This window comes from Leptonychotes weddellii, chromosome 7 (assembly GCF_054177405.1).
Source record: "Leptonychotes weddellii isolate Sample4059 chromosome 7, ASM5417740v2, whole genome shotgun sequence".
NCBI lineage: Eukaryota > Metazoa > Chordata > Mammalia > Carnivora > Phocidae > Leptonychotes > Leptonychotes weddellii.
Window position 1 is genome coordinate 46,254,522 of NC_138375.1, and position 23,195 is coordinate 46,277,716.

General features: G+C 42.7%; 1 protein-coding gene and 1 long non-coding RNA gene across 9 annotated transcripts in view; one reads left to right on the top strand and one right to left on the bottom strand.

The window, feature by feature from the left end:
• The first annotated feature begins 6 nt into the window (after positions 1 to 6).
• On the top strand, positions 7 to 23,147 carry LOC145722598 (uncharacterized). Its single transcript, XR_014146964.1, has 3 exons — positions 7 to 2,399; positions 20,924 to 21,434; positions 22,210 to 23,147. It is a non-coding gene; the product is annotated as an uncharacterized LOC145722598 (long non-coding RNA).
• PWWP2A (PWWP domain containing 2A) overlaps positions 8,006 to 23,195 on the bottom strand; it is a 37,646-nt gene continuing 22,456 nt past the window's right edge. For 2 of the 8 annotated variants that reach the window (XM_031041989.2, XM_031041997.2), the window contains exon 3: positions 8,006 to 10,186. Coding sequence is in view for 3 of the 8 variants with exons in the window: in XM_031041997.2 (XP_030897857.1) it covers positions 10,173 to 10,186 (14 nt within the window). In the remaining 5 variants the exon portion in view is untranslated. Of the gene's footprint in view, positions 10,187 to 10,300; positions 11,869 to 11,922; positions 12,692 to 14,354; positions 14,415 to 20,917; positions 21,104 to 23,195 lie in introns of those variants that run through there. The other 6 variants (XR_014146962.1, XR_014146963.1, XM_081826269.1 and 3 more) reach the window with 6 other exon arrangements.

The following is a 23,195-nucleotide window of genomic DNA, read 5'->3' on the forward strand; positions in this document are numbered from 1 at the left end:
CAGGCTATCCACTGGGGCCCAGTGTTCCCTTTTCCCTCTTGTTTTCCGATCAGGGTGAAATGCACTTCTGATGTCATAAGCCTAATTTGATTCCCATTTTAAGGTGGTGTCTGCAGCTGTTGCCCTTGGTTCTGGCTGTCCTTGGCTTTGTCCGGGACGAAGCCTGCTTGTCAAAGCTGACCTCCCTGAGCTATACACGTGAGCCCAGCCAGAGCATCCCCCGGCCCGAGCAGACCTGCCGGTCGGAGACTGCCCGAACATGATTCCTGGGGTTCCCGCCTGCTGTCCCCTGTCCCTGATGACTCACACCGCCCAGGCTGCCGGGCATGGGCTCCGGCGTCTCCTGGTTTCTTCTGTGGTAAATAAACGCTTTCTGTGACGGTCTGAGCTGGCTTGTGAATTTTGTCCCCATAATGACAGCTAAAGCAGAAGGCTTCTCTGGCTTCGGGAGCAGTGTTGCTGAGTGTTACCGGAGTCCACAAGTCTGCCCAAAGTCTTAGTTGCCACCTCGAAGATGATCTTGAAGAAGTGACTGTTATACCACGTGTTAGAACGCAGAAACTCCACCTCACAAACTGTCTTGGGCTTCTTCAGGTTTGTGCAGATCATTATAAAATGAGTGTTTCTGCCCAAGCATCAGTCTTAACAGTTTCAACCTAAAATAGCTTCCGTCAGGTATGGTGGTATGTAAATCCTGGAACAAACTGTCATCGTTTAGGCTACCTGAACCCAGAGGTTTCAAAGGTAGGTTTAGCATTTTTTTCCTAGTCATTGATGATTACTGGTGAAAAGCTTCCGGTTGCTCTGGTTGGAGTGTCAAAGGCAGTGACGTGCAGGTTTCACCTTTTTAGAAAGGAAGCGCAGGTCTCATCGTGTGAGTCACGTTGCGGTGGTCTCCTCCCAGCAGGAAGGATGCGCCGCCGCTGTGATCCGTTCCTCGAAGCCCCTTCAAGAGTGTCGGTAGGTAGCGGAAGCATGTGCAGTCCTGACTCTGGTACGCTGAGCCTGTCTTCCAGATGGTGAAATGAAATTCTTCATGGAATTAACAAGGGGAAAGGAGAGGGAGAAGGAGTGTGGTTACTTTGGCTTTGCTGTCTTGATGGTAAATCTGGCATCTGATACTCCAGAAAAAAAGTGTGTGTGCGCAGTCACGGAAGTTGACGGAGCCTCGGCGGTGAGCGCGTCCCGCGCGGAGGGCGGCGCCGGGGCGGCCCCTCCCGGCTCTTCCCCGCTCGGGACCCCTTCACGCTCAAGGGAGGCTTGAGAGGGTTTTGGTTTATGTGGATTATATCCACTGATGTTGACCGGATGAGAAATTAAAACAGGATTCTCTTAAAAATTTAGGTAATGTCTTTAAAAATAACAAACACATTTCCTATTAGTATAAATAATATTTTTATAAAAACACCTCCCAAAACAAGAACATTTCAGAAAGAATGACATCATTCTACATTTTTGCAAATCCCTTTCATGTGTGGCTTGATAGAATATAGCAAGATTCTTAGATCTGCTCCTGCACTCAGGTCGTCACAGTATCATGTCCTGGAGTCTGGCACATCCTGCACCGCGCCTACCCGTGACAGCAGGACAGTGTGAAAAGCAGATGCCTCCTTAGTATTGTCGCGAAAATAGCTTTGACCCCGTGGAGACCTGAAAGGGTCTCAAGAACTGCTGAGAACCTCAGACTACTTGTTTTCTTAATGTAAGCTCTACACCCAACCTGGGGCTTGAACTCTTGACCTCAAGAGCAAGAGTCACATGCTCTACAGACTGAGCCAGCCAGGCGCCCCTCAGACCACATTTTGAGAGCTACTTTGTCAGATTAAGACTTCCAGCTGAAAGTTTTTTGACTTTTTAATAGCTGAAACTCGGACACGGTCGGGGCGCTGACCCTCCCCAGGGAGTGGGGAAATAGCCGTGTTTGCCTCTATGCAGCCTGCCTTAAGACGCTACCCTTGCTGCGGGCTCTAGAGGTTTTGCTTCTCACGCCTTCCCCCTTGTCCTCTCCCTTCTCCTCCTCCACCTCCTCCACCACGACCTCCATTTCCACCACACTGAAATCTCACAGTGGGCCAAGTAATGCATCTGGAAAGGAAAGGAAGGGAATCTAACTAGATGTCAATTTTCTTAAGGCAAAGAGTGTTGTTTTGGGTATTTTTTTAATCAACCACAGTTATTTCTCTACTTACAAATCTGGAAGAAAAAATAGATTCAAACCTTTTGAAAATGAGAATAGAATAGAAATGTTTGATATTGCATATGTTCTTATTCCAATAATATTGCAATGGATCAAAATAATTTTGGATCTCCTTCTAGAATTTCCTTGAAGACTATAAGACACATTTTATTTAATTACTATGATCTACTATCCCCTATCTGCCTCCATGAGCTCCTAGAAGGTAAGGGCCATATTTATTTTCTTAATAGCACCAACACCTACTCCTCTACTTGAAACCTAATTGGCATTCTACAAGAAGTGTTCTCAGTGTGAATAATCATCACTATCCCGAAGTCCCCAGATTCTGTACCCTTTGGTCAGTCCCTGGTTTTTAAAATGTCTCCTTTGCTAACCATTATCTGTTATCTCAAGATAACTAGAAACTAGTCATTTTCCTCAAAATTTTAAGACCCAGCAAGTGATTGAAGTGTCAGCTTAGGAGGTTTATGTGCTACTTTTCACCTTCCAAAGAATGTGGTAGGAGGCAGTGAAAGACAACAGCTTGGTTTCACCTAGCAAGGATCAGTGTATTGATCTGGACTTCCCTGTGTATTGCCCAGAACAGCCTCAGCACCCTGCAGTTTGTGGTCCCAGTTAAATTTCTACAGTAGTGTTTTTATTTGAGTAGATGTGAGGTTCTGGCTAATTTAGAGGACTCAGCTAGGATTTCTCAACAGTGAATCCAGTACTTATACACATAAAGCCTAGACACTTTGTAAAAAGAATCACTTTAAACCAGTCGAGCCCATCATGTGCCGCCATGTAGAATGCCCTCAGAGGTTGAGCATTCAACCTGGCTAGTAAGCCTGTGTCTCCTGGTCTTTAAATTTTCATTTTTGCATCTTAGATATATGCAAGGATTTGTCCTGAGACTTTCAGAAATCCCCACCTTGTCCTCTCGTTTCAGCCTCTCCACCTTCTTCCCAGATCACATTTCCGCTGAATCTTGTGTTCTCTGTATCTCCACACTGTGTCTTAAGCACCCCTCCAACTTTCACTTGAGCGACTTCTGTTCACCGGAGCCTCCTGCAGAGGGGTTCACCTGGGAAACTGGGACTATTTCTGCAACAAAGTCCTGCTCGTCTAGTGCTTTTTCTATGGGGAGTACACTGTGGATTAGTTCCTTTTCCTCACATCATGGATCTGAATTATGGTTAAATTCTATTCTTAAGATCCCCTTCTTTTTCTAAGAAATACTTTCCATACAGTTTGCCTTGCATCACAAGCACTGCCCCTGGGTTCTTCCCCCGTATCCTTTTGCTCCTTGTCCCACCCCCCAGAATGCCGTATCTTATTACAAGTTATTGTGCTTGTAGGAACAGAGACTATTACACCATGCTGAGATGTGGAGGCTGGGGAGTGGCCGAGCCTACTAGCTAATGACCTGAACATTGCGGCACTGGGCCTACATTTGAGCTTCAGTAAAATGTCAAGACCTCACACATTGGATCTTCAGAGTTACTCAGGTATAATCAAAGGCATGAATGTTCGTTTAGTCTATAAATGACGAAAGTCCTATTTCCTGCAACATTTTGTGTCGTTGAAGGTAGGGACCTGCTTTTGGAAATACTGGGCTTGGTGATTATTTCTGGTGCTCCGTGGGTCCCTGAGCTGGCCTCTAAGACTGTTGCTGAATTACGTTTCACACGGCTCTCATGCTGGAATTCAGACTGATTCAGAAAGATCAGACAGGAACTTTGTGGAGGCATTTTACTCTCTGACTAGACTACTGCGGGATGGGAAACTGGCAGCAGGTATTAAATGCAAACCTGATTGGAAGATGTCTTTGCAAGGGTTGTGTGTCTGATCCTAAGAGCCAACCAGACGTGCAGATCCTGTCTTTTACAACTGGTTTGGCCAAAGTTGGAATGTCAAAGGGGAAGGTATTGATAGGAGACCGAGGAGGAAGGGAACAGCGATGCAAGTGAATGGCTGCTTTAATCTCCTTAAGAAAGATCTTTAAAGGGAAGGGTCCAGTAACCCTCTAAAACCAGAGTGCCAATCTGAGAAACCGCCTAGGACAGGAAAAATCCATGACTTAAGCCCTCTGTCCCTCTTCCTGTGGTATCTGAGCTCTTCCTTAAGCTCACTGTTGGCCTGAAAGGCAGGGCTGAGCCGCAGGAGCTCCGTGTTTTGGGTGCAGCCTGTGGGCCTGCAGCCCAGGGGTCACCGCCAGCTCGGCTCCATTTGTTGTGTTTGTTCCTATTGCTGTGATCACTTGTCCTGCGATCCTTTCACCTCATCCCTCCTTATTTCTTAAGGCCTTGAACTCTTCCTCTAATATTTTATTACCATGTGCCTGATACCTGCCCCTAAGCCCTAGTAAAATCCTGGAGCAATTTCAGGGAGATGTGTCCACCCCTTTTCAGCCTGCACCCTCTGTGCTGCGATAGTAACAAGCCTAGTCCTTCTGTCACCTTCATTTCCTTTAATGAGGAAGTATATGCAGAGTATGGCAGAAGGGGCTAGGAAATCTGTGCCTTCAGGGAACTGTTCAGAAAAAGGAGGTGGTAATTTCCAATTGCTTCCTTCTCTGCAGAGCTGCCCTGAGTCCACACTAGACCAAGCCCAATAATGCTCCTGATAATGAGAAATGGATTACTTGCTACCAGCCAGCCCAAGAGGTGGAGCTAAAATCACCCTAGAGCCTCAGAATAGTTGCTTCAAATCCTTCAAGGGGCAATCAGAGAAACCAAAATCATGAGTTTATGAAAACTAGTGAGGACGGCCTCATACTTCAAAGCACAAAACATTTCAGTCCTCCTGGCTACAAGCTGGTAATTGGTGAAGCTCGGGGTGGATACACAGGGTTTGTTGGTTATACCAGTCTGCCTTTACAAATGTTTGGAATACTTAGAAGAATACTGCCATCTTCTCATTTTCTGACCTTCTCAGGTCTGCAAACTAGGAATAAGCTCCATCACGTAGGAGTTAAGTTCTTTTGGCCAGAACTAGAAATATGACTCTTGACCTTTTTCCTTTCACCCAAGGGGAAACTTTGGAAGCTCACATTTCCCTCTTAGCTAAAGCATGGCATGGCCTGCCGTCCCCCTGCCAAAGAAGCCCGTAGCTAATAATTTAGGGCCATGATTCAGTCCCAGCTCCTAGAGCTCTAGCTTGCTGAGAGTACAGCTCCCCCGGGTGGGATTTCTACCGCAGGCACTCCACCGGGGCTCACGTTGGGCAGCCGCCTCACGCCGTGTCACATCGCCTGAGCACCCAAGTGCCCTCCAACTCCCCAAATGTAGCAAGTCTGAAATCTACAAAGGGTCAAGTCTTCAAACAGACTAAAGACAGAAATCCTCAAGGAGGCCAGGAATGGGAAGCCAGGGAATGGAGTAAAGTGGGGAGAACAGTTTACATTTCAGAGAATGTAGGCTTTGGTGGACCGTCTCTGGTAGTTGGTCTCAAATATATTGTTTTGTAGAGAGAGTTTGACTACCCCAAAATAGAATAACAACGCTGTTTGCAACTTTGCTTCATGAAGTTAACTGGGAGGACAGGTCGGATAATTTCCTGGGGCTGTGTGACTCGGATTAGATCCTGCCATTGGCAGAGTTGGCATCAGAGACCCAAGAGTTAGAGCTTCAGCTTGTGCTGCAAGTGTTTCCAGCCTGCCTCGTTTTCCACAGGTGTTAAAGAAGCTGCATTTAGATACGTGAAGGATCCCCTCCACCCCCTTCCCTCTACAACACTGCTCTGTGTCTTCCCAAGCCCCAGCTGTGCTTGTTCTAGAACAGTGCCACAGCCGGCGCTCCTTCGCCCTGAGGTACTTCACACTGCTGGTACAGTTCGCCTTTGGATCACAGGTCTGAGCTGTGCACTCAGGGCCCACAGGAGTTAGGCACTGACTGAGCTTAGAATTCAGAAGCAGAAGATCGCAGACTGTTTCACTCAAGGTAAACAAATTCCGTCTTGGACCAGTGCGGCTGTGTGCTTGTGTCAGGAAGGTAACTGGTAGAACTCAGAATGCACATCTGTAGATGAAAGCAGGTCGTCTGTATAGAAGCATCCTCCTCCTAAGTATCACCAGCTCACTCGGCTTCCTTTGCGTTAGGTTGCTTCGATAGATGTGCGTCACAGGGGAATCAGGAAAGGGGCTAATCCTACAAGTATTCTTAACTCTTAAGAATGGTGACCTAGGGCGCCTGGGTGGCTCAGTTGGTTGAGCGACTGCCTTCGGCTCAGGTCGTGATCCTGGAATCCCGGGATCGAGTCCCGCATCGGGCTGCCTGCTCAGCGGGGAGTCTGCTTCTCCCTCTGACCCTCCTCCCTCTCATGTGCTCTCTCTCTCTCAAATAAATGGGTAAAATCTTTAAAAAAAAAAAAAAGAATGGTTAGCCACTGGGGTTGGCCGGCTCGCTCTTCTTCTGGCACAGTATTCCTGACGTATATTCTTTCATTCCAGGTTCATTGCCTTCTTGATATCAGAGCAAAGGAGTTAGGCCATGAAATTTCACTGTGATAGTCCATCACTAGAGAAAGGTATGCTTAAAGATACACAGTGTGCACCATACAAAGCACTGAGGGAGGAGTCAGAATCATTACTTAAAAAAGGAGAAATGAGTTATCAGGTATAAAAGCAGGAAAACAGCTTACCTTTTTCTATAGTGCATATTTGCAGTGACATGCCCAGCATGTCCAGGAAGGAACTGGTACATTCCATACATTATTTCGGGGCATGAATCCAAACTTCGATTTCCTCACATGAAGACAGCACCAGAAAGATCCTAAGTTGTAGCCACGGGTCTCGTCGCTCACTCCCTCTCCTGTTAGGAGGTGTGTCTATAAGCCTAGCGACACACGTACGTAACATGATCAGGAGTGTATCGGGGCGGGGTGGCTGTCACGTGGAGGCCTTCCCGATAATGTGCACATGGCTTGTCTACCTTGGTTCTCTCTAGGACCATTTTCATTACTAGGAAACTTGAGGGGGGAAAAAGATACTAACAGAGCCAGACTCCAGTGGCCTCCTTTTTAGACCCAGATAAACTGAAATGAGAGTACATTTGAGAGTAAAGATTCCATGTAAACTCTGCAATAACAGGCAGCCTTCAGAAGGACTGCTTTACTCAAATGGGGGTGCGAGGGAGGCACACTAACCTAAGTTTCTGGGTCAGTCTAAAAATAATCTCAGCTGTCTGGTAGGTTTTAAGAGGCTCATTTTTTTCCTGACAACTGAGTGTTTCTGGTCACACACATCAGACATGCTGGGCTTTTAAAGAAGCAACCATTTATCCATAAAGGCAGGACTTCTTGAAACTAAAACAAACCTACCAGTAGATATTTGCTCAGGGCACCTGGGTGGCTCAGTCGTTAAGCGTCTGCCTTCGGCTCAGGTCATGATCCCCAGGGTCCTGGGATCGAGTCCCACATCGGGCTCCCTGCTTGGCAGGAAGCCTGCTTCTCCCTCTCCCACTCCCCCTGCTTGTGTTCCTGCTCTCGCTATCTCTCTCTGTGTCAAATAAATAAAATCTTTAAAAAAAAAAAAAAATATTTGCTCAGTTACATCCAACTCTGAAGGGTAGCATATTTGTTTCCATCAGAAAACAGTCATGTTTGTACACAGGATCCTAATTAAACTCTTCACCCTTCCTCTATTTCTTGATCATAGAGGGTCCCATAAAAATCTCCCAATGATTAAAGAAAAACAGGCTGTTCTCCTAAGGAAGCAATGTTACTTAAAACAGCTCCCTAAAGAACAACTAGTGGTTGCATCTTTAATATATAAAAAATAAACCTTTAAAAGCCTAATTCCTAAAAAGTAAACAAAAGTTTTGAAATAACTAAATTTTAAAAAATCAAGACTTTATTGGATAAATGTTACACAACATTCTTTAACATTTAAGTCTTAGCATACTTTAGATGAGAAACAACTTTTGTCATTCAAGTCTACAGAATGAAAGAGGCTTGTGAAGATTTGAAATACAAAGGTAGCATGAAGCAGAGCTTAAATATTAAGCAACTAAAGCAATGAAAAGTGAAATAGCAACATGGTATGTCTAGATTTTAAGTACCACCAAATTTCATTTATTAAAAAATGAAAATGTGGTTTATAACAAAACACCTTTGAGAATTTTGTCATGAGAAAAAATATTTGATACTTAAAAGAATTGGGAGAGATCAGATTTTGCCTTTGTATTATTTCTTGGTCATTTCCATCACTCTGCGCAAAGTATTGTACAGTCCGCCATGGCGTGGAGTTATCTGGTTCTTGAAGTGAGCCTGAAAGGTACTGCTGGTGTTCAATCTCAGAAAGAACAAGATGGACCCCACCCTAAGCCCTAGGGCCGGGAAGAGGAGGGGGCCATGGAGGTACACATAATCTTTAGAGCTCCCTGCTGCTCCAGGTCCTGAGCTGACTTTTTCAGATTTGATCAAATGTGTATAATGACTTCATGAAGATTTCCAAAAAGACTTTAGAATGTGCTCCAAACTTTTAATTACTTGCAGTGCAATTAGAATTTGTATTAAGCTCACTCGAAGACTGTCTTCCTTTTCTTCTTGTTATAAAACAAGTCCTAGTCAGATATATCAAATGTTCTCCAGCTCTCAGAACCTTTTCTTAATCCTGAGTGTGGGGTTATTAAGAAATCCCAAACCTATACAGTAAGATTATGGAAAGTTTAAACACTTGAGCCAAATGCTCACTTATCTGTTACGTTGCTTCAAATGAATTTTGTATTTTATTTTTTGGCGTTTTCCCCCCTTTTTTTGTATTAAGTAATCAATATGGATTATCTTTCTGGTTTAAAAAATAAATCAGTATTGCCACTAAAAAACTTGTTTTATTATTAAAAGTACTGCACCATCAAATATAAAACGCCTTAAAAATGTAGTACTAATAGGTCCATCTGGTTTTCTCATGAAAGTTTTCTCCATTCATTAAAAAGAAAAATTAAGGTTTTTCATAATATGTATTTTCCAAAGACAAGAAAAACATTATGGTCTCCATTAATAAGAATTCATGTTCCATGCATGAAACCTCTTTATGGGTCTGTTCCTACTGCTTGTTCCCAGGGTCAAGTCCCACCTGACACCTGGGAGAATATCTTGCACTTAGAAGGGGCTCTCCATGAGAGAGGTCCACATCAAAATTCAGGGAAAAAGGCTTTCCACCTCAGTAGAATTAAGAAGTAGCTCTTAGAGTAAAAATTTTCACTCTAAGGTCAACACTAGCCTATCCACTTTGAGTCAGAATTTAAAAGGTAAGAATGCAGTTATGAAAATGTGCACAAAATGTTAAATACTGGTGGCAAATAAATACATTTTAATATGTTCTAACAAGCAAACGTATATTCAAGATAATACAGCCCTGTTTTATTGAAGAAAGAAAAGATCCAAATTCTCTTTGCGGGGTGGGGTGGGGCACTTTGCCATCCTTTCAGTAGGATGTTAGAGCATCTTTCCTGTTGTTTCCACTGGTACCCTGAAGGAGACCTTGGCCTTGCCCAGGCAGCCGTGACTCTTGCTGTTACAGGAGAGCCATCTTAGAAATGCCTTTGCTCATATCTGAACTGATTAACAAAACCTTGGAGAAAGCACAGTTTTAGTTTAAAAAATAATTAATTCAGCGTCTCTGTCATCATCCCATGCCTTTTAGGCCTGTCCAAACTGTACTGAAAGAACTTCACATTCAGAAAAAGTTACGGTCAGTGATTCTTCATATATATAAAATTCAAGTGAGTTCTTTGCGTGTTTCATATCACTTTTCTCCTCCTCTCATGCATAATTTATTGCAATAGTTCATTTTTTATAAAATATTCCCCTAATACCTTTTCTTCGGTTTAATACGGCACAATTTGCAAGTGCCCCTTTATAGACTTCGGTTTTAACCACTGCCTTAACATTTACTTCTTAGTGCAGCTTTAAAAATCTGAGTCTCCAATGTCATTCAGTCCTGATGCTCTGGTGTGGGGTCATTGTGGGACGGGTCCATGAAACCAGCAGCCTGCTAATGTCTTTGTGCTGAAATACAGTAAAGAAAAGGAAGAAAATGTAGTTAAGCACAAGTAAATAGGAGAAAAATGATGTCCTCGTTGTTTAAATTCAGCCCTATGTAGATTATGGGGTCACACTTACTTCTTTTAAATCAGCTAAACTTAACTGACACTTGAAAAAACCATTTACTTCCACTCTAAACCAGCAGAAGCATTCATTGTATTTCCAAAGTACATCTGGCCAAATTCCAACACAAAACTGTTGTCACCTTCACAGAGTCAGTCTGCACTTGAGCAGATTTTTAAAAATCATTGTTGATGAATATTTGCCTATTGGGGGAAGGGGGGGCGTTTAGCTTTGTTCTCTATGCTGCCCCTTCGCCGGCATCCATGTTAACCTTTGGAAGTCCACACCGCTGCCTGCCGTGGGCCAGTCGGAGGCACCAGTGGCCTTCCTTGCGCGGGCTGCCTACAGACGGAAGCCGATTCATACCGGAAACCAAGCTAGGCGCGGGTCAGCTGCAGACCGTACCATCTGCGTATGCGCAAAGAGCAAACGAGGGGGGTGGAGGGTGCCTTCCCAGAGGTACACACAGCACATCAGAAGGCGTCCAGAGCGCCATGTTGCTACTCGAAGACAACTTCTGTACACTAGGTGGACTGACTAGTGTCCCGTATTACACCAGCACACCAGATCATGAGCAGAGGCTCTCTTTACCAAACCTCCAACAAGAAGCAAGACTGAGCAAAACATTTAGAGAGGGTAAGGCTTAGAAAAATTACTGCCAGCATGACCGGAATTTCTGCCCAACATTATCGACTTCCCTTTAATACCAAGTGGTAAAAACCCCACTGCAATCCTCTATCATCCTTGGTTAATGCCTCTCGGACCCGGTAGACTAAGTAACAGTAAGAGCTCAAATTCCAAAAGAAGTGATCGTGGAGAGAATGATGATTTTTTTGTGTGTGTCCAATGTATTTTTAAACCAAACCAAAGATCTGTGGCGTGTTCAGTGGAATAACAACTGACAAAATAAACACAGAATGCAAAAAGGGAAAAAGAAAAACCACCCTCGTCCTTCCCAATATTTAACTTCCAAACATTTCAAAGTAGGAATCTTTGCCATTCTTTGCTAGAACTCTTGATCTCCTGTTAGCTTCCTGGGTTGCCTCCCTGACTTACTGGATCGAGGCCTATAAAACACAGTAACCGGATATTCTATCACGTTTTTCTCAAGCAATGAACAGTGGCGTCTAGCTGTAAGTACCCCACACATCAGAATAGAAGGTGAATAGTCTTCGCTTCTGAAGAAACAATGATTAACACCTTTAAATCTGACATTGAACTAAGAAACGTTTATTTTTTAAAACTAGTATTGTAATACTCTTTAGACCCACACAAAACTTGGGAAGTAAACTGAAAGAGAAGAAAAAAAGGAAAACAGCCAATCCCATGCACAATTCCATTTCCTTCTATTTATGACTCAGTATTTGGCTTCAACCTTAGGCCTATTCAAGTGGACAAGCAAGCCCAGGGTTGAAGCAGGTCTTACTATTCCTATGAGAGGTGCAGAAAACTAACACACCATTCCCTCAAGAAATCACCATCAGCGTCGCTGCCATCCCTACAGTACAGCTCCGAGTCCAGAACCTCCCAGCCTCAATCTCCGATCCCAACTGTGCCATTCTGACCCAGCTTGCAAATGACAGCTCCCGTGCAAAGCCACGGCCCGATCGTGGCTCTTCGCTAGCCGCAACCACCACAGGGTTAAATAGCCTTAATTCAAGGAAGCAAAAAGAGAGAAGTTAAACAGCAGCACAACAGAAACCTTAAACCTTTCCAGCTGTGTAAGAGCCCAAACTAAGCCTTTAAGGCGCTATCCAAAGAGGTCTCAATAAATGTAAAGATTACGGCCCCTCTGAGTTTAGACTTTCCTGATGTAAATGACAATGGTTTTGAGGTTAATTCGCTAAGAAAAAAATATATATATATATATATGTTCATATGGATATATATAATCTTATTTATACACATTAATGACTAAGAAGTGGATATAAAAGTGACAAAGACTGATAGGGAAAAGACAAGAAATCCACTATTTGACTTCCCACGGTGACTCAGTTGCTATGTGACGTAATTCTACAACCTGATAGCCAACTTTTAGCACCCTAGGAGAAACTCCTTTCAGAGAAGCTCACAGGAGGCTAGCTCTACTTTTCTTAGCACAACTGAAAGTTATTGTCACTCGTTAAAATTGTCACCTACATGAGGTACACCCAGCTACCAAGGTCAATGAAAACTACAGAAAAAGAACGAATGAATTCTTTGAGGTCTAGCCTGATCTACTTCAGAATGATTAAGTGATGACATGACGCCCTCTTCACTTTGTGGCAGGGCTTAACACAGACAGACCTGCCCGTCTCACTGTTAACTTCAATGCTCCCAGTCTGAATCCACAGTGGTCTGTCAGACACTGTAAGGGAGCAGCAGGACTCGTCACTGTCTGATGTAATAGCTGCCATTTGTTGAGACCTATGGTAGAAAAAACCAAGTTAACAAAAGTAGAGCAGTCATTTGAGTTCTTTTAAATCCACTTTACAAAAAAATTTTAAAAATAAGACCAAAATTCAGTTGAATTTTCATAATGTATTCTAGATAACTTGCTGACTTCACAGAAAGTGAAGCTTGGGTACGAAAAGACAAGACGTGAGGTGTGTGTACGCACCAGCACTAGCCAGGAGAGGGTACTCTCCGGCACCAGTCCGTTCAGCAGCGACACGCCTTGGGACGCCCACACTGAGCGGCTAACTCCCACGTAATGTTCCAGCTAAAAAACTTCTCCTAGCCTACTACTAACTGAGGGTTGGAGTAGTCCTATCTTCTCAGTATATGGCGAGAGCTGAAGTTGTCATCCTTGTCCACGTTATTGCATCAGTGAGCTCAAAGACCCTATTTTGCAGAATGACCAAAAACTACCTGACGCCTCCTCTCCTTTGCACACTAACTTAGGACCTGACCTTCCTGTGTGAGTCAGTACCTGCTTGAAGTAAGTTTGACAAGATAAGCTTTCTCACTTGGGCTTTCGGAACAGAGACTTCAAATACAAAGAATAATTCAAATGAAAGACTGCTGTTTTAAGCCTTATTTTTAACATATTTGCTTGTCTTCTTACTCCCCTATTTTAAGTATAAACAATTCATCACATCAGGGTAGTCAACTCTGGGATCATTGATTTAGGGGATTTTGAGTCCTTATAATGAATGATTTTTAGAATACTAAAGTACATCAGAAACAGTAACATATAATCAAAACTTTTTAAAAAGGCTTTTCTGACATTGAGAAAGAAATGTCATACACATGATCTATAAAAATAATTACTTCTGAATTTTAACTCAAAGGAGAACAATTTTCTTAAATGAGACTTAATGAGATTATTCACCCTTTTGTTCATGGGAAAACTTAGATATACTATGTAAGTATATCTTATATACCTAAATATACTCTTAACTGTAATCCAACAGCAATCACAGAAGAAAAAAAAGTAATCCAAGTGCATGAAGCAATTTAACTTTGAACCTCTCCCTCCATAAGTAAAACTTGTTAGGTTTCAACAATCATTCTGTATCTCTTCTTTGGGAGCGCCTCGGTGGCTCAGTCAGTTAAGCATCTGCCTTTGGCTCAGGTCATGATGCCAGGGTCCGGGTATCAAGCCCCACATCGGGCTCCCCCGCTCAGCAGAGTCTGCTTCTCCGCCTGCCTCTCACCCCACTTGTGTTCTCTCTCTCTTACTCGCTCTCAAATGAATAAAATCTTTAAAAATAAATAAATCTTTTAAAAAAAGGAAGGAGGTCATGCTCTTAGAGGAAAGTTCAGCATTAAAAACTAAAGAGTTAAGATTATATAAGATTATAGACAGGTACCAGTTATCTTGCTGAACACTAAGTTTTCCCTGATACAGTGTAGTATCATGCAACATGAGCAGGAAAAGCACAGTGCCTCGTTCTTCTCATTCTGGTTTTCTAGCCTTGGTACTCTTTTTCTAACCAGTTATTCCAATAAGGTTTTAATAGTTCTTCCCAGCCTACCAAGATGCCCCTCCCAGCCGGATTCCTTGATAAAAGCTAAAGTGGGGGTGGCAATCATAGGTTTGTAATTAACAGCATCTAAAAAATGAGCAATGGATAAAGAGGACTACCTTCTGGAAAATACGGCCACGATACACAAAGATCAAGGCCGTAGAATGTGTATTTCCCTCCTAAAAAGTGGAAACAATCTACTCAATCATACCAGTATAATAAAAAATAAAAAGCAATGTTCAACTTAATATCCATTTTTTCATCACTTGGCAAAAAAATATTAAAACACCAGGGTCCCATGGGAATACAGCATTTGTGCAAATCGGCTAATTGATGCAACTTAAAGGCTGACAGGCATAGCTTTGTGCTTCTAATACCTTTGTAAAGCTCTCCTAAGAGGACCTCTACTCCACTGAGCCCCACCAGCGCAGATACTTCTCATGCCTCTCTGAAAGGATTTGGGATGTGCCAGGCTTCTGGGATGGCAACTGGTCGTTAGTACGTAACTGTCTGAACCAGAGTTACTCTTCCTCATTCATTCACAGGTAAACATCATTTCTCCTTTGTCAGGCCCTGTGCTTGGCATAAGGGAGAGTAGAAACGGGAGAGGAATAGACTGGAGTTTATGCAATACATAAACGAATGAGGCAAGAGTTGAAAGAGGAGATGAATGCAGTTCTCCCTTCACTGTGATCCCCATGACCCCCAACCCAGCGCCCTCCACAAATGTCTGTTGAATATAGTTAATGCCGCCTTCTAGATGTTTCCGGTACAATAATCATACTATGATTATTGTAATCTCAGATAAGAATACATTGTAACACTTTTCATTTATAAGGTGTATATGTTGCACAAAGATAATTTCGAAAGCCACCAGGAGGAAATTCCTATGCCATACACAGAAAGTGGTGGTTGTAGCAATGGTAGCAAGTTATTTCTCTAGGTCTTATGCTAGGCACTGTACTGCTTTAAACATTTAAGTTCTCACAATTACCTTATGAGGTACTATTATTCTCCCCGTATCACAGAGGAGGACACTGAGGTAACCCAAGATCACACAGCTAGCTTGTAGGAGTCAGATCCAAGTCTTCCTTTGAATCTAGGAAGAAATCTGGCTCAAGACCCTGTACTTTCAATCATGTGCCTGAAAAGTGAGAAAGAATGATTCTTTGCTCAGGGTGCCCGGCTGGCTCAGTCGGAGTGTGCAACTTTTGATCTCAGGGTTGTGAGTTCGAGCCCCACGCTGGGTGTGGAGATTAATTAAAAATAAATCTTAAAAAAAAAAAAAAAAAATGAGGGCGCCTGGGTGGCTCAGTCGGTTAAGCGACTGCCTTCGGCTCAGGTCATGGTCCCGGAGTCCCGGGATCGAGTCCCGCATCGGGCTCCCTGCTCGGCGGGGAGCCTGCTTCTCCCTCTGACCCTCTCCCCTCTCATGCTGTTTCTCTCTCTCTCTCTCAAATAAATAAATAAATAAAATCTTTAAAAAAGAAAAAAAAAAAAATGATTCTTTGCTCAATAAAAGCCTAGTATGGAGCACTGCTGGTCACTGTTAAGTTATATACTCCTAAGTATCCATTTCTATATTTTACACTCAACAGGAGAACCCTGACATTCCTCCAAAAACATTCTCCCCAAGCAAGCAAAAAACTCTTGTTTTACTCAGGAAAAATTATATCCCTTCTAGGCTTCTTCAGTAACTTTTTTTTTTAAGATTTTATTTATTTATTTGACAGAGAGAGTACAAACAAGGAGAGTAGCAGAGGGAGAGGGAGAAGCAGGCTCCCTGCTGAACTGGGAGCCTGATTCGGGGCTCGATCCCAGGACCCTGGGATCATGACCTGAGCCGAAGGCAGATGCTTAACCGACTGAACCACCCAGGCACCTCCTTTTTCAATAACTTTTAAGGGAATCTGTGCTGGAGAGAACTAATGAGGGACACTGGAGTTACAAAGTTATCTTACACATTTCTTTTTTAAAATGCCTTTGCTAAAACTTGATATATATTATTACAAGTTTTTAGTTTAAATGAAAAGGGGGAAAGTGTGATAACAGCTTTAGCTATGGCATATGTGGTTTTCCTTCTAGATACAGGCACTAGCATAGAAAAAACTATGAGTTTCAAATCATAATTTCTGGTTAAGACTTAGATTTCTAAGTCAATAAAAAAAGCTACCTGTCACATTCTTATGATACAAGGAAGATTCCATATTTATATTACAGCCGTGTTTTCAAGTTACTTTTAATGGGGCCTTATAGAACTATCAGGAATTCGAGGAAAATTTTAATTCACACTTAAACCAAGTTTTAAGGGATGCCTGGGTGGCTCAGTCAGTTAAGCATCTGCCTTCGCCTCAGGTCATGATCCCAGGGTCCTGGGATCGAGTCCCGCATTGGGCTCCCTGCTCAGCGGGGAGTCTGCTTCACCCTCTGCCTGCCGCTCCCCCTGCTTGTGCTCTCTCTCTCTGATAAGACAGAAAGATACATACATACATATATACATACCTGCTTTTTTTTAAAAAAATAAACCAAGTTTTAAGACCAGGTATTTTTTAACTGATCTTTTTCAACATCAAAGTTTTAAGAAATTGTTGTACAAATATAAAAGTGTCCAATAGAAGGCCTGTAAGTTAGACAACATATATTACAAGCCATCTAATTTATTCAGTGGAAAAATAAGAATATGACTCAGAAATTTGGCATTTTGATAAATCCTTATAATTTTTTTGAGTCTGCATCTTTTCCTTTACACCTCCCCATAACCAATCTTAATTTGTGCCAGAATAACAGGAATCTATAAGAAAAATTCAAGTTCAGCCATTATTTTTTTCCAGAGATTAGATGCATTAAAATTTGACTCAATCCATCCCAAGATGGATTTAAAGACATGATATAAAAATAATTTAAGGGGCGCCTGGGTGGCTCAGTCATTAAGCGTCTGCCTTCAGCTCAGGTCATGATCCCAGGGTCCTGGGATCGAGCCCCACATCGGGCTCCCTGCTCGGCGGGAAGCCTGCTTCTCCCTCTCCCACTCCCCCTGCTTGTGTTCCCTCTCTCGCTATGTGTTTGTCAAATAAATAAATAAAATCTTTAAAAATAATAATAATAATAATAATTTAAGGTGTGCACGTGTATGGCACAGTTGGTTAAGCTTCCGACTTGGTTTCGGCTCAGGTTGTGATCTCAGGGTCATGAGATCAAGCCCCAAGTTGGGCTCTGCGCTCAGCATGGAGTCTGCTTGAGATTCCCTCTCCTTTCCCTCTGCCCTTCCCACTCATGCTCTACGTGTTTTTAAAAAAATTAATTTAGGGGCGACTGGGTGGCTCAGCCGGCTGGGCGTCTGCCTTCGGCTCAGGTCATGGTTTCAGGGTCCTGGGCTCAAGCCCCAAGTCGGGCTGTCTGCTGGGGGTGGGGGGGCCGGCTTCTCCCTCTCTCTGTGCTTACTCTCTCAAATAAATAAGATCTTTAAAAAAAATTTAGCATTTCCTACCAGAGTGTGGTACACAAGATAATGTGAGAATTTTAACAGTACGTATGTCAAGGAATATTTGTTTGCCATTAACTATACTGACATAAAAAGTGAAAAAGTGAGGGCGCCTGGGTGGCTCAGTTGGTTAAGCGACGGCCTTCGGCTCAGGTCATGATCCTGGAGTCCCGGGATAGAGTCCCGCATCGGGCTCCCTGCTCAGCAGGGAGTCTGCTTCTCCCTCTGACCCTCCCCCCTCTCATGTGCTCTCTCTCTCTCATTCTCTCTCTCAAATAAATAAAATCTTTAAAAAAAAAAAAAAAGTGAAAAAGTGAGTAACAATATACAAATTTGAAAATATGACAAAAAGTATGATGGTGTATAAATAATTTAAGTTCTAGAAGCTAATTAATTCCATTACTAAAGTAATTTAAGTGGTTTTCATATTCATAAAGTTGTCCAAAACAATTGTTTTTGTCACTGGGAGGGGTGGTTTTAACTTAAAACCTACTCGTAAGAGACTTTAATTGGCGGGCGCCCGGGTTGGCTCAGTTGGTTAAGCGACTGCCTTCGGCTCAGGTCATGATCCTGGAGTCCTGGGATCGAGTCCCGCATCAGGCTCCCTGCTCGGCAGGGAGTCTGCTTCTCCCTCTGATCCTCCCCCCTCTCATGTGCTCTCTCTCTCTCATTCTCTCTCTCAAATAAATAAATAAAATCTTTAAAAAAAAAAAAAGAGACTTTAATTGGCAAATATAATCACAGTAACTCACCTAAAAATTTTACCAAGAGGCAGTTACAAACTGTTCTTAAAAATGGGGCGCCAGGGGCGCCTGGGTGGCTCAGTCGTTAAGCGTCTGCCTTCGGCTCAGGTCATGATCCCAGAGTCCTGGGATCGAGCCCCGCATCCGGCTCCCGGCTCAGCGGGAAGCCTGCTTCTCCCTCTCCCACTCCCCCTGCTTGTGTTCCTGCTGTTGCTGTCTCTCTCTGTCAAATAAATAAATGAAATCTTTTAAAAAAAAAAATGGGGCGCCGGGGCGCCAGGGCGCCTGGGTGGCTCAGTCGGTTAAGCGACTGCCTTCGGCTCAGGTCATGATCCCGGAGTCCTGGGATCGAGTCCCGCATCGGGCTCCCGGCTCGGCGGGGAGCCTGCTTCTCCCTCTGACCCTATCCCCTCTCATGCTGTTTCTCTCTCTCTCTAATAAATAAATAAATAAATAAATAAAATCTTTATAAAAATGGGGCACCATTAGCACTGCACAGGACTGCAAGCTGATTACGCAGGAATGCCTGGAAACCAGGCAGCCCAGGTGTATGTTCCAATCACCGTGCTTGACTAAGAAAAACACTCCTGTGACTTCATTTCCAAATACCTTCTAGAACATTATCAGCCCAAATTTAAAAGATTTCTATCAAAATCCAAATTACAGATGGAAGGATTATGATGGGTACACATGTGAATGTACTTAATGACAGAACTGTACACTTTGTAAAAAAATGGTTAAAATGGTTAAATTGTATATTAGGTGTACTTAACACTTTAAAATACAAAAAAAATTACAATGTTCTATTAATATGACAGGAAGAAATTTCCACCTGAAGTCACAAGGAAAGGGAAAAAAATCACTGAGTCTATAAATATTAAGTCTCTTGAGTAAAGATTAAATAAAGAGAGACACCTGGGTGGCTCAGTGGGTTAAGCGTCGGCCTTTGGCTCAGGTCATGATCCCAGGGTCCTAGGATCAAGTCCCATATTGGGCTCCTTGCTCGGCAGGGAGCCTGTTTCTCCCTCTGCCTGCTGATCCCCCTGCTTGTGCTCGCTGTCTCTCTGATAAATCTTAAAAAAAAAAAAAAAAAAGATTAAACAGAGTTGAGCTTTTTTTTTTTTTAAGATTTTATTTATTTATTTGAGAGAGAGCACATGAGAGGGGGGAGGGTCAGGGGGAGAAGCAGACTCCCTGCCGAGCAGGGAGCCCGATGCGGGACTCGATCCAGGGACTCCAGGATCATGACCTGAGCCGAAGGCAGTCGCTTAACCAACTGAGCCACCCAGGCGCCCTGAGCTGTTTCTTTTTTTTAAAAAAAAATTTATTTTATTTATTTGACAGAGAGAGAGAGAGACACAGCGAGAGAGGGAACACAAGCAGGGGGAGTGGGAGAGGGAGAAGCAGGCTTCCTGCCAAGCAGGGAGCCCGATGCGGGGCTCGATCCCAGGACTCTGGGATCATGACCTGAGTCGAAGGCAGACTCTTAATGACTGAGCCACCCAGGTGCCCCTGTTTCTCTTCTGATCTTAGTGTTGACTATCCATGGTAGAGAAACGAAGACATCCTGGAAAACTGAAAATAGCGCATCTCTATCACTGGGACTTTAAATTTCCTATTCCTTTATTGAAAATAGCACAATAGAGCCTATTAATTACTAAGGCTTTCATTTTCTAATTCTCCACACTGCTGAGTGAAGGCATACTGCAGGTGTATATAAACTGCAGGTACAGAATATGAAGAGCCTATTAACTCAGAACCAGGTGAAAGTAACTCATTCAGCTTAGTGGTTTAATTCTCTCCTGGCAAATGGCATGGTGCCAGCCTCTTCTTTTCTGAACTGCCTGTGTATCGGGTATTTCAATTAGAGATGGTCTTAGCAGCCACCATACTAATACAATCTCAAGGCAAATGCTAAATTTGACCAAACTTAGAAATAGGGTCTTCATTCTCTCTGGCAAATTCCCTATCAGAGGCCTTCACTGGGCCCAAATCAAAACAATATCCTGAATCAAAACATCTGATCAGGGGCGCCTGGGTGGCTCAGTTGGTTAAGCGACTGCCTTCGGCTCAGGTCATGATCCTGGAGTGCCTGGATCGAGTCCCGCATCGGGCTCTATGCTCGGCGGCGAGCCTGCTTCTCCCTCTGACCCTCCCCCCTCTCATGTGCTCTCTCTCTCTCTCTTTCTCTCTGTCTCAAATAAATAAATAATCTTTAAAAAAAAAAATCTGATCAACTTTTCTAGACCTTTGTCAGTCCCTTCTCTGCTAGGAGTGCTAAACAAAAATGAACTGATACAGCACAAACCACAGGAAAAAACACAATTTAAAAGGGAAAAATCTAATTTTAGATCCAAATTATAGATTTCTTAAGGTACAGGCATACCTCGTTTTATTGTGCTTCACTTTACTACGCTTCGCAGATACTGTTTTGGTTTTTTTTTAAACAAATTGAAGGTTCAAGACTTCAGTGGAGGAAGTAACTGCAGATGCGGTAGAAATAACAAGAGAACTAGAAGTGGAGCCTGAAGATGGGACTGAATTGCTGCCATCTCATGATAAAACATTAACAGATGAGGAGTTGCTTCTTATGGGTGAGCAAAGAAAGTATTTCTTGAGATGGAATCTATTCCTGATGAAGATGCTGTGAAGATTGTTGAAACAACAAGATTTAGGATATTACATCAACCTAGTTGATAAAAAGCAACGGCAGAATTTGAGAGGACTGACACCATTTTGAAAGAAGTTCCTCTGTGGGTAAATGCCATCTAACAACACTGCATGCCAAAGAAGAAATTGTTCATGAAAAGCAGAGTCCATCGATGCAGCAAACTTCACCACTGTCTTACTTTAAGAAACTGCCACAGTCACCCCAACCTTCAGCAACCACCACCCTGATCCGTCAGCAGCCATCAGCATCGAGGCAAGACTCTGCATACCAGGGAAAGATTTACGACCCACTGAGAGCTCAGATGGTTAGATTTTTTAGCAGTAAAATTCTTTTAATTAAGGTATATACATTATTTTTAGACACAATGCTACTGCACATAGACTGCAATATAAATAGCTTTTATATGCACTGGGAAACCAAAAAATTCATGACTCGCTTTATTGGAATATTCACTTTATTGTGGTGGTCTGGAACCAAACCCACAGTATCTCTGAGGTATGCCTGTATTTCCAATTCCCAATTCAGTTATTCTATGTAAAGGAATCCTCTATGTATATAGAGGAATGCAAATGTGTTATCTTTCCTTCGACATAACCAGTATTAAGTACAACCTGCTCAAAATAGCAGTGCCAGTCAGTATTTTGTAAATTACAAACTCAGACCCACTAACAAGATACACATTTGATTTTAGCAGCACTTTCATACTGCCTGAAGTCTGTCTTCATATCTATATCCTTGTCTACTTAGTACTAATTTAAAATTACTGTTTATAGAATTTTCCATCAAAACCACGTAGGATACATCAAATCATGCAAATGGGGCAGACTAATGAATTTTACTTTCCCCATCTCACTGATCTTTTTTACATCTAGTTCCACATCTATAAATGAGTTGAAAAGATATCCCTTTCAAATGAACAGTCAGCATTCTGTTCAATACATTCTGGGAAACTAAGAAAAATACTCTGATGCTTTAAATTTCTGAGCAATTCTAGAAATAAAGACCTCTCTGGCTGTTACAGCTTACTTTCACTTGGTTTCTCCCCTTGCTAATCCTTTGTTTTACCCTTTTTTTTTTAGATCGCTGGAGATTTGGCCTAAGCCTAGTTTTCTCTCTGCAAAAGGAAAAAAAACACATTTGGTTATCTCCATACAAAGAGTAAATGCCTCCTCTGACCACTTTAAAGGAAAAGAGCTGCAACTATCCAATTCAACTCTATCTCCTCCATCTGCAGTAAATACTGGATAAATTTACCTGCTTAAGAAATTTCTATTTGGCATAATGTAGAGAAGCTGAATCACTATTATTGTACACCTGAACTAATGTAACATTATGTCAACTTTACTCAAAATTTAAAAATTTCCATTTGAAATTGGAAACACAAATATGCAGCTACTGGATTTAGTGTTTAGTATGTATTTTAAGATTAAGGAATTCTTTAAAATTTTTCCTTACTGAAACATCAGATGAAATATGCCAGTTTAAAATGGAGGGATCGGGGCGCCTGGGTGGCTCAGTTGGTTAAGCGACTGCCTTCGGCTCAGGTCATGATCCTGGAGTCCCTGGATCGAGTCCCGCATCGGGCTCCCTGCTCGGCGGGGAGTCTGCTTCTCCCTCTGACCCTCCCCCCTCTCGTGTGCTCTCTCTCTCCTCTCATCCTCTCTCTCAAATAAATAAATAAATAAATCTTTAAAAAAAATTTAAAAAAATAAAATGGAGGGATCATTTGGCATGATAGAGATCATGCACATTTGTGATTATGCTTGAACCTTTCCCTCCGTGGTATGGACTACATAAAATTTAATGTTATTTTTGTACTCATCATGACTTTATTCCCGCCACCCACCCCCAACCAGGGCTTCTGAAACAAATCAAATTTGGTTTATGCCAACAGAGCGCATTTGCCAACGCACTCAACTTATTAGCAATATCTACTGTCAAACCCACTATGTTAAGATAAAACTCACCTGGATCATTACATGAAGCCTTGGAATTAAATTATTTTAAGTGACTTTTTGCTCTGCCTCGCTTAAATCTTTCTGAACCTTAGATTTTATCTGAACAA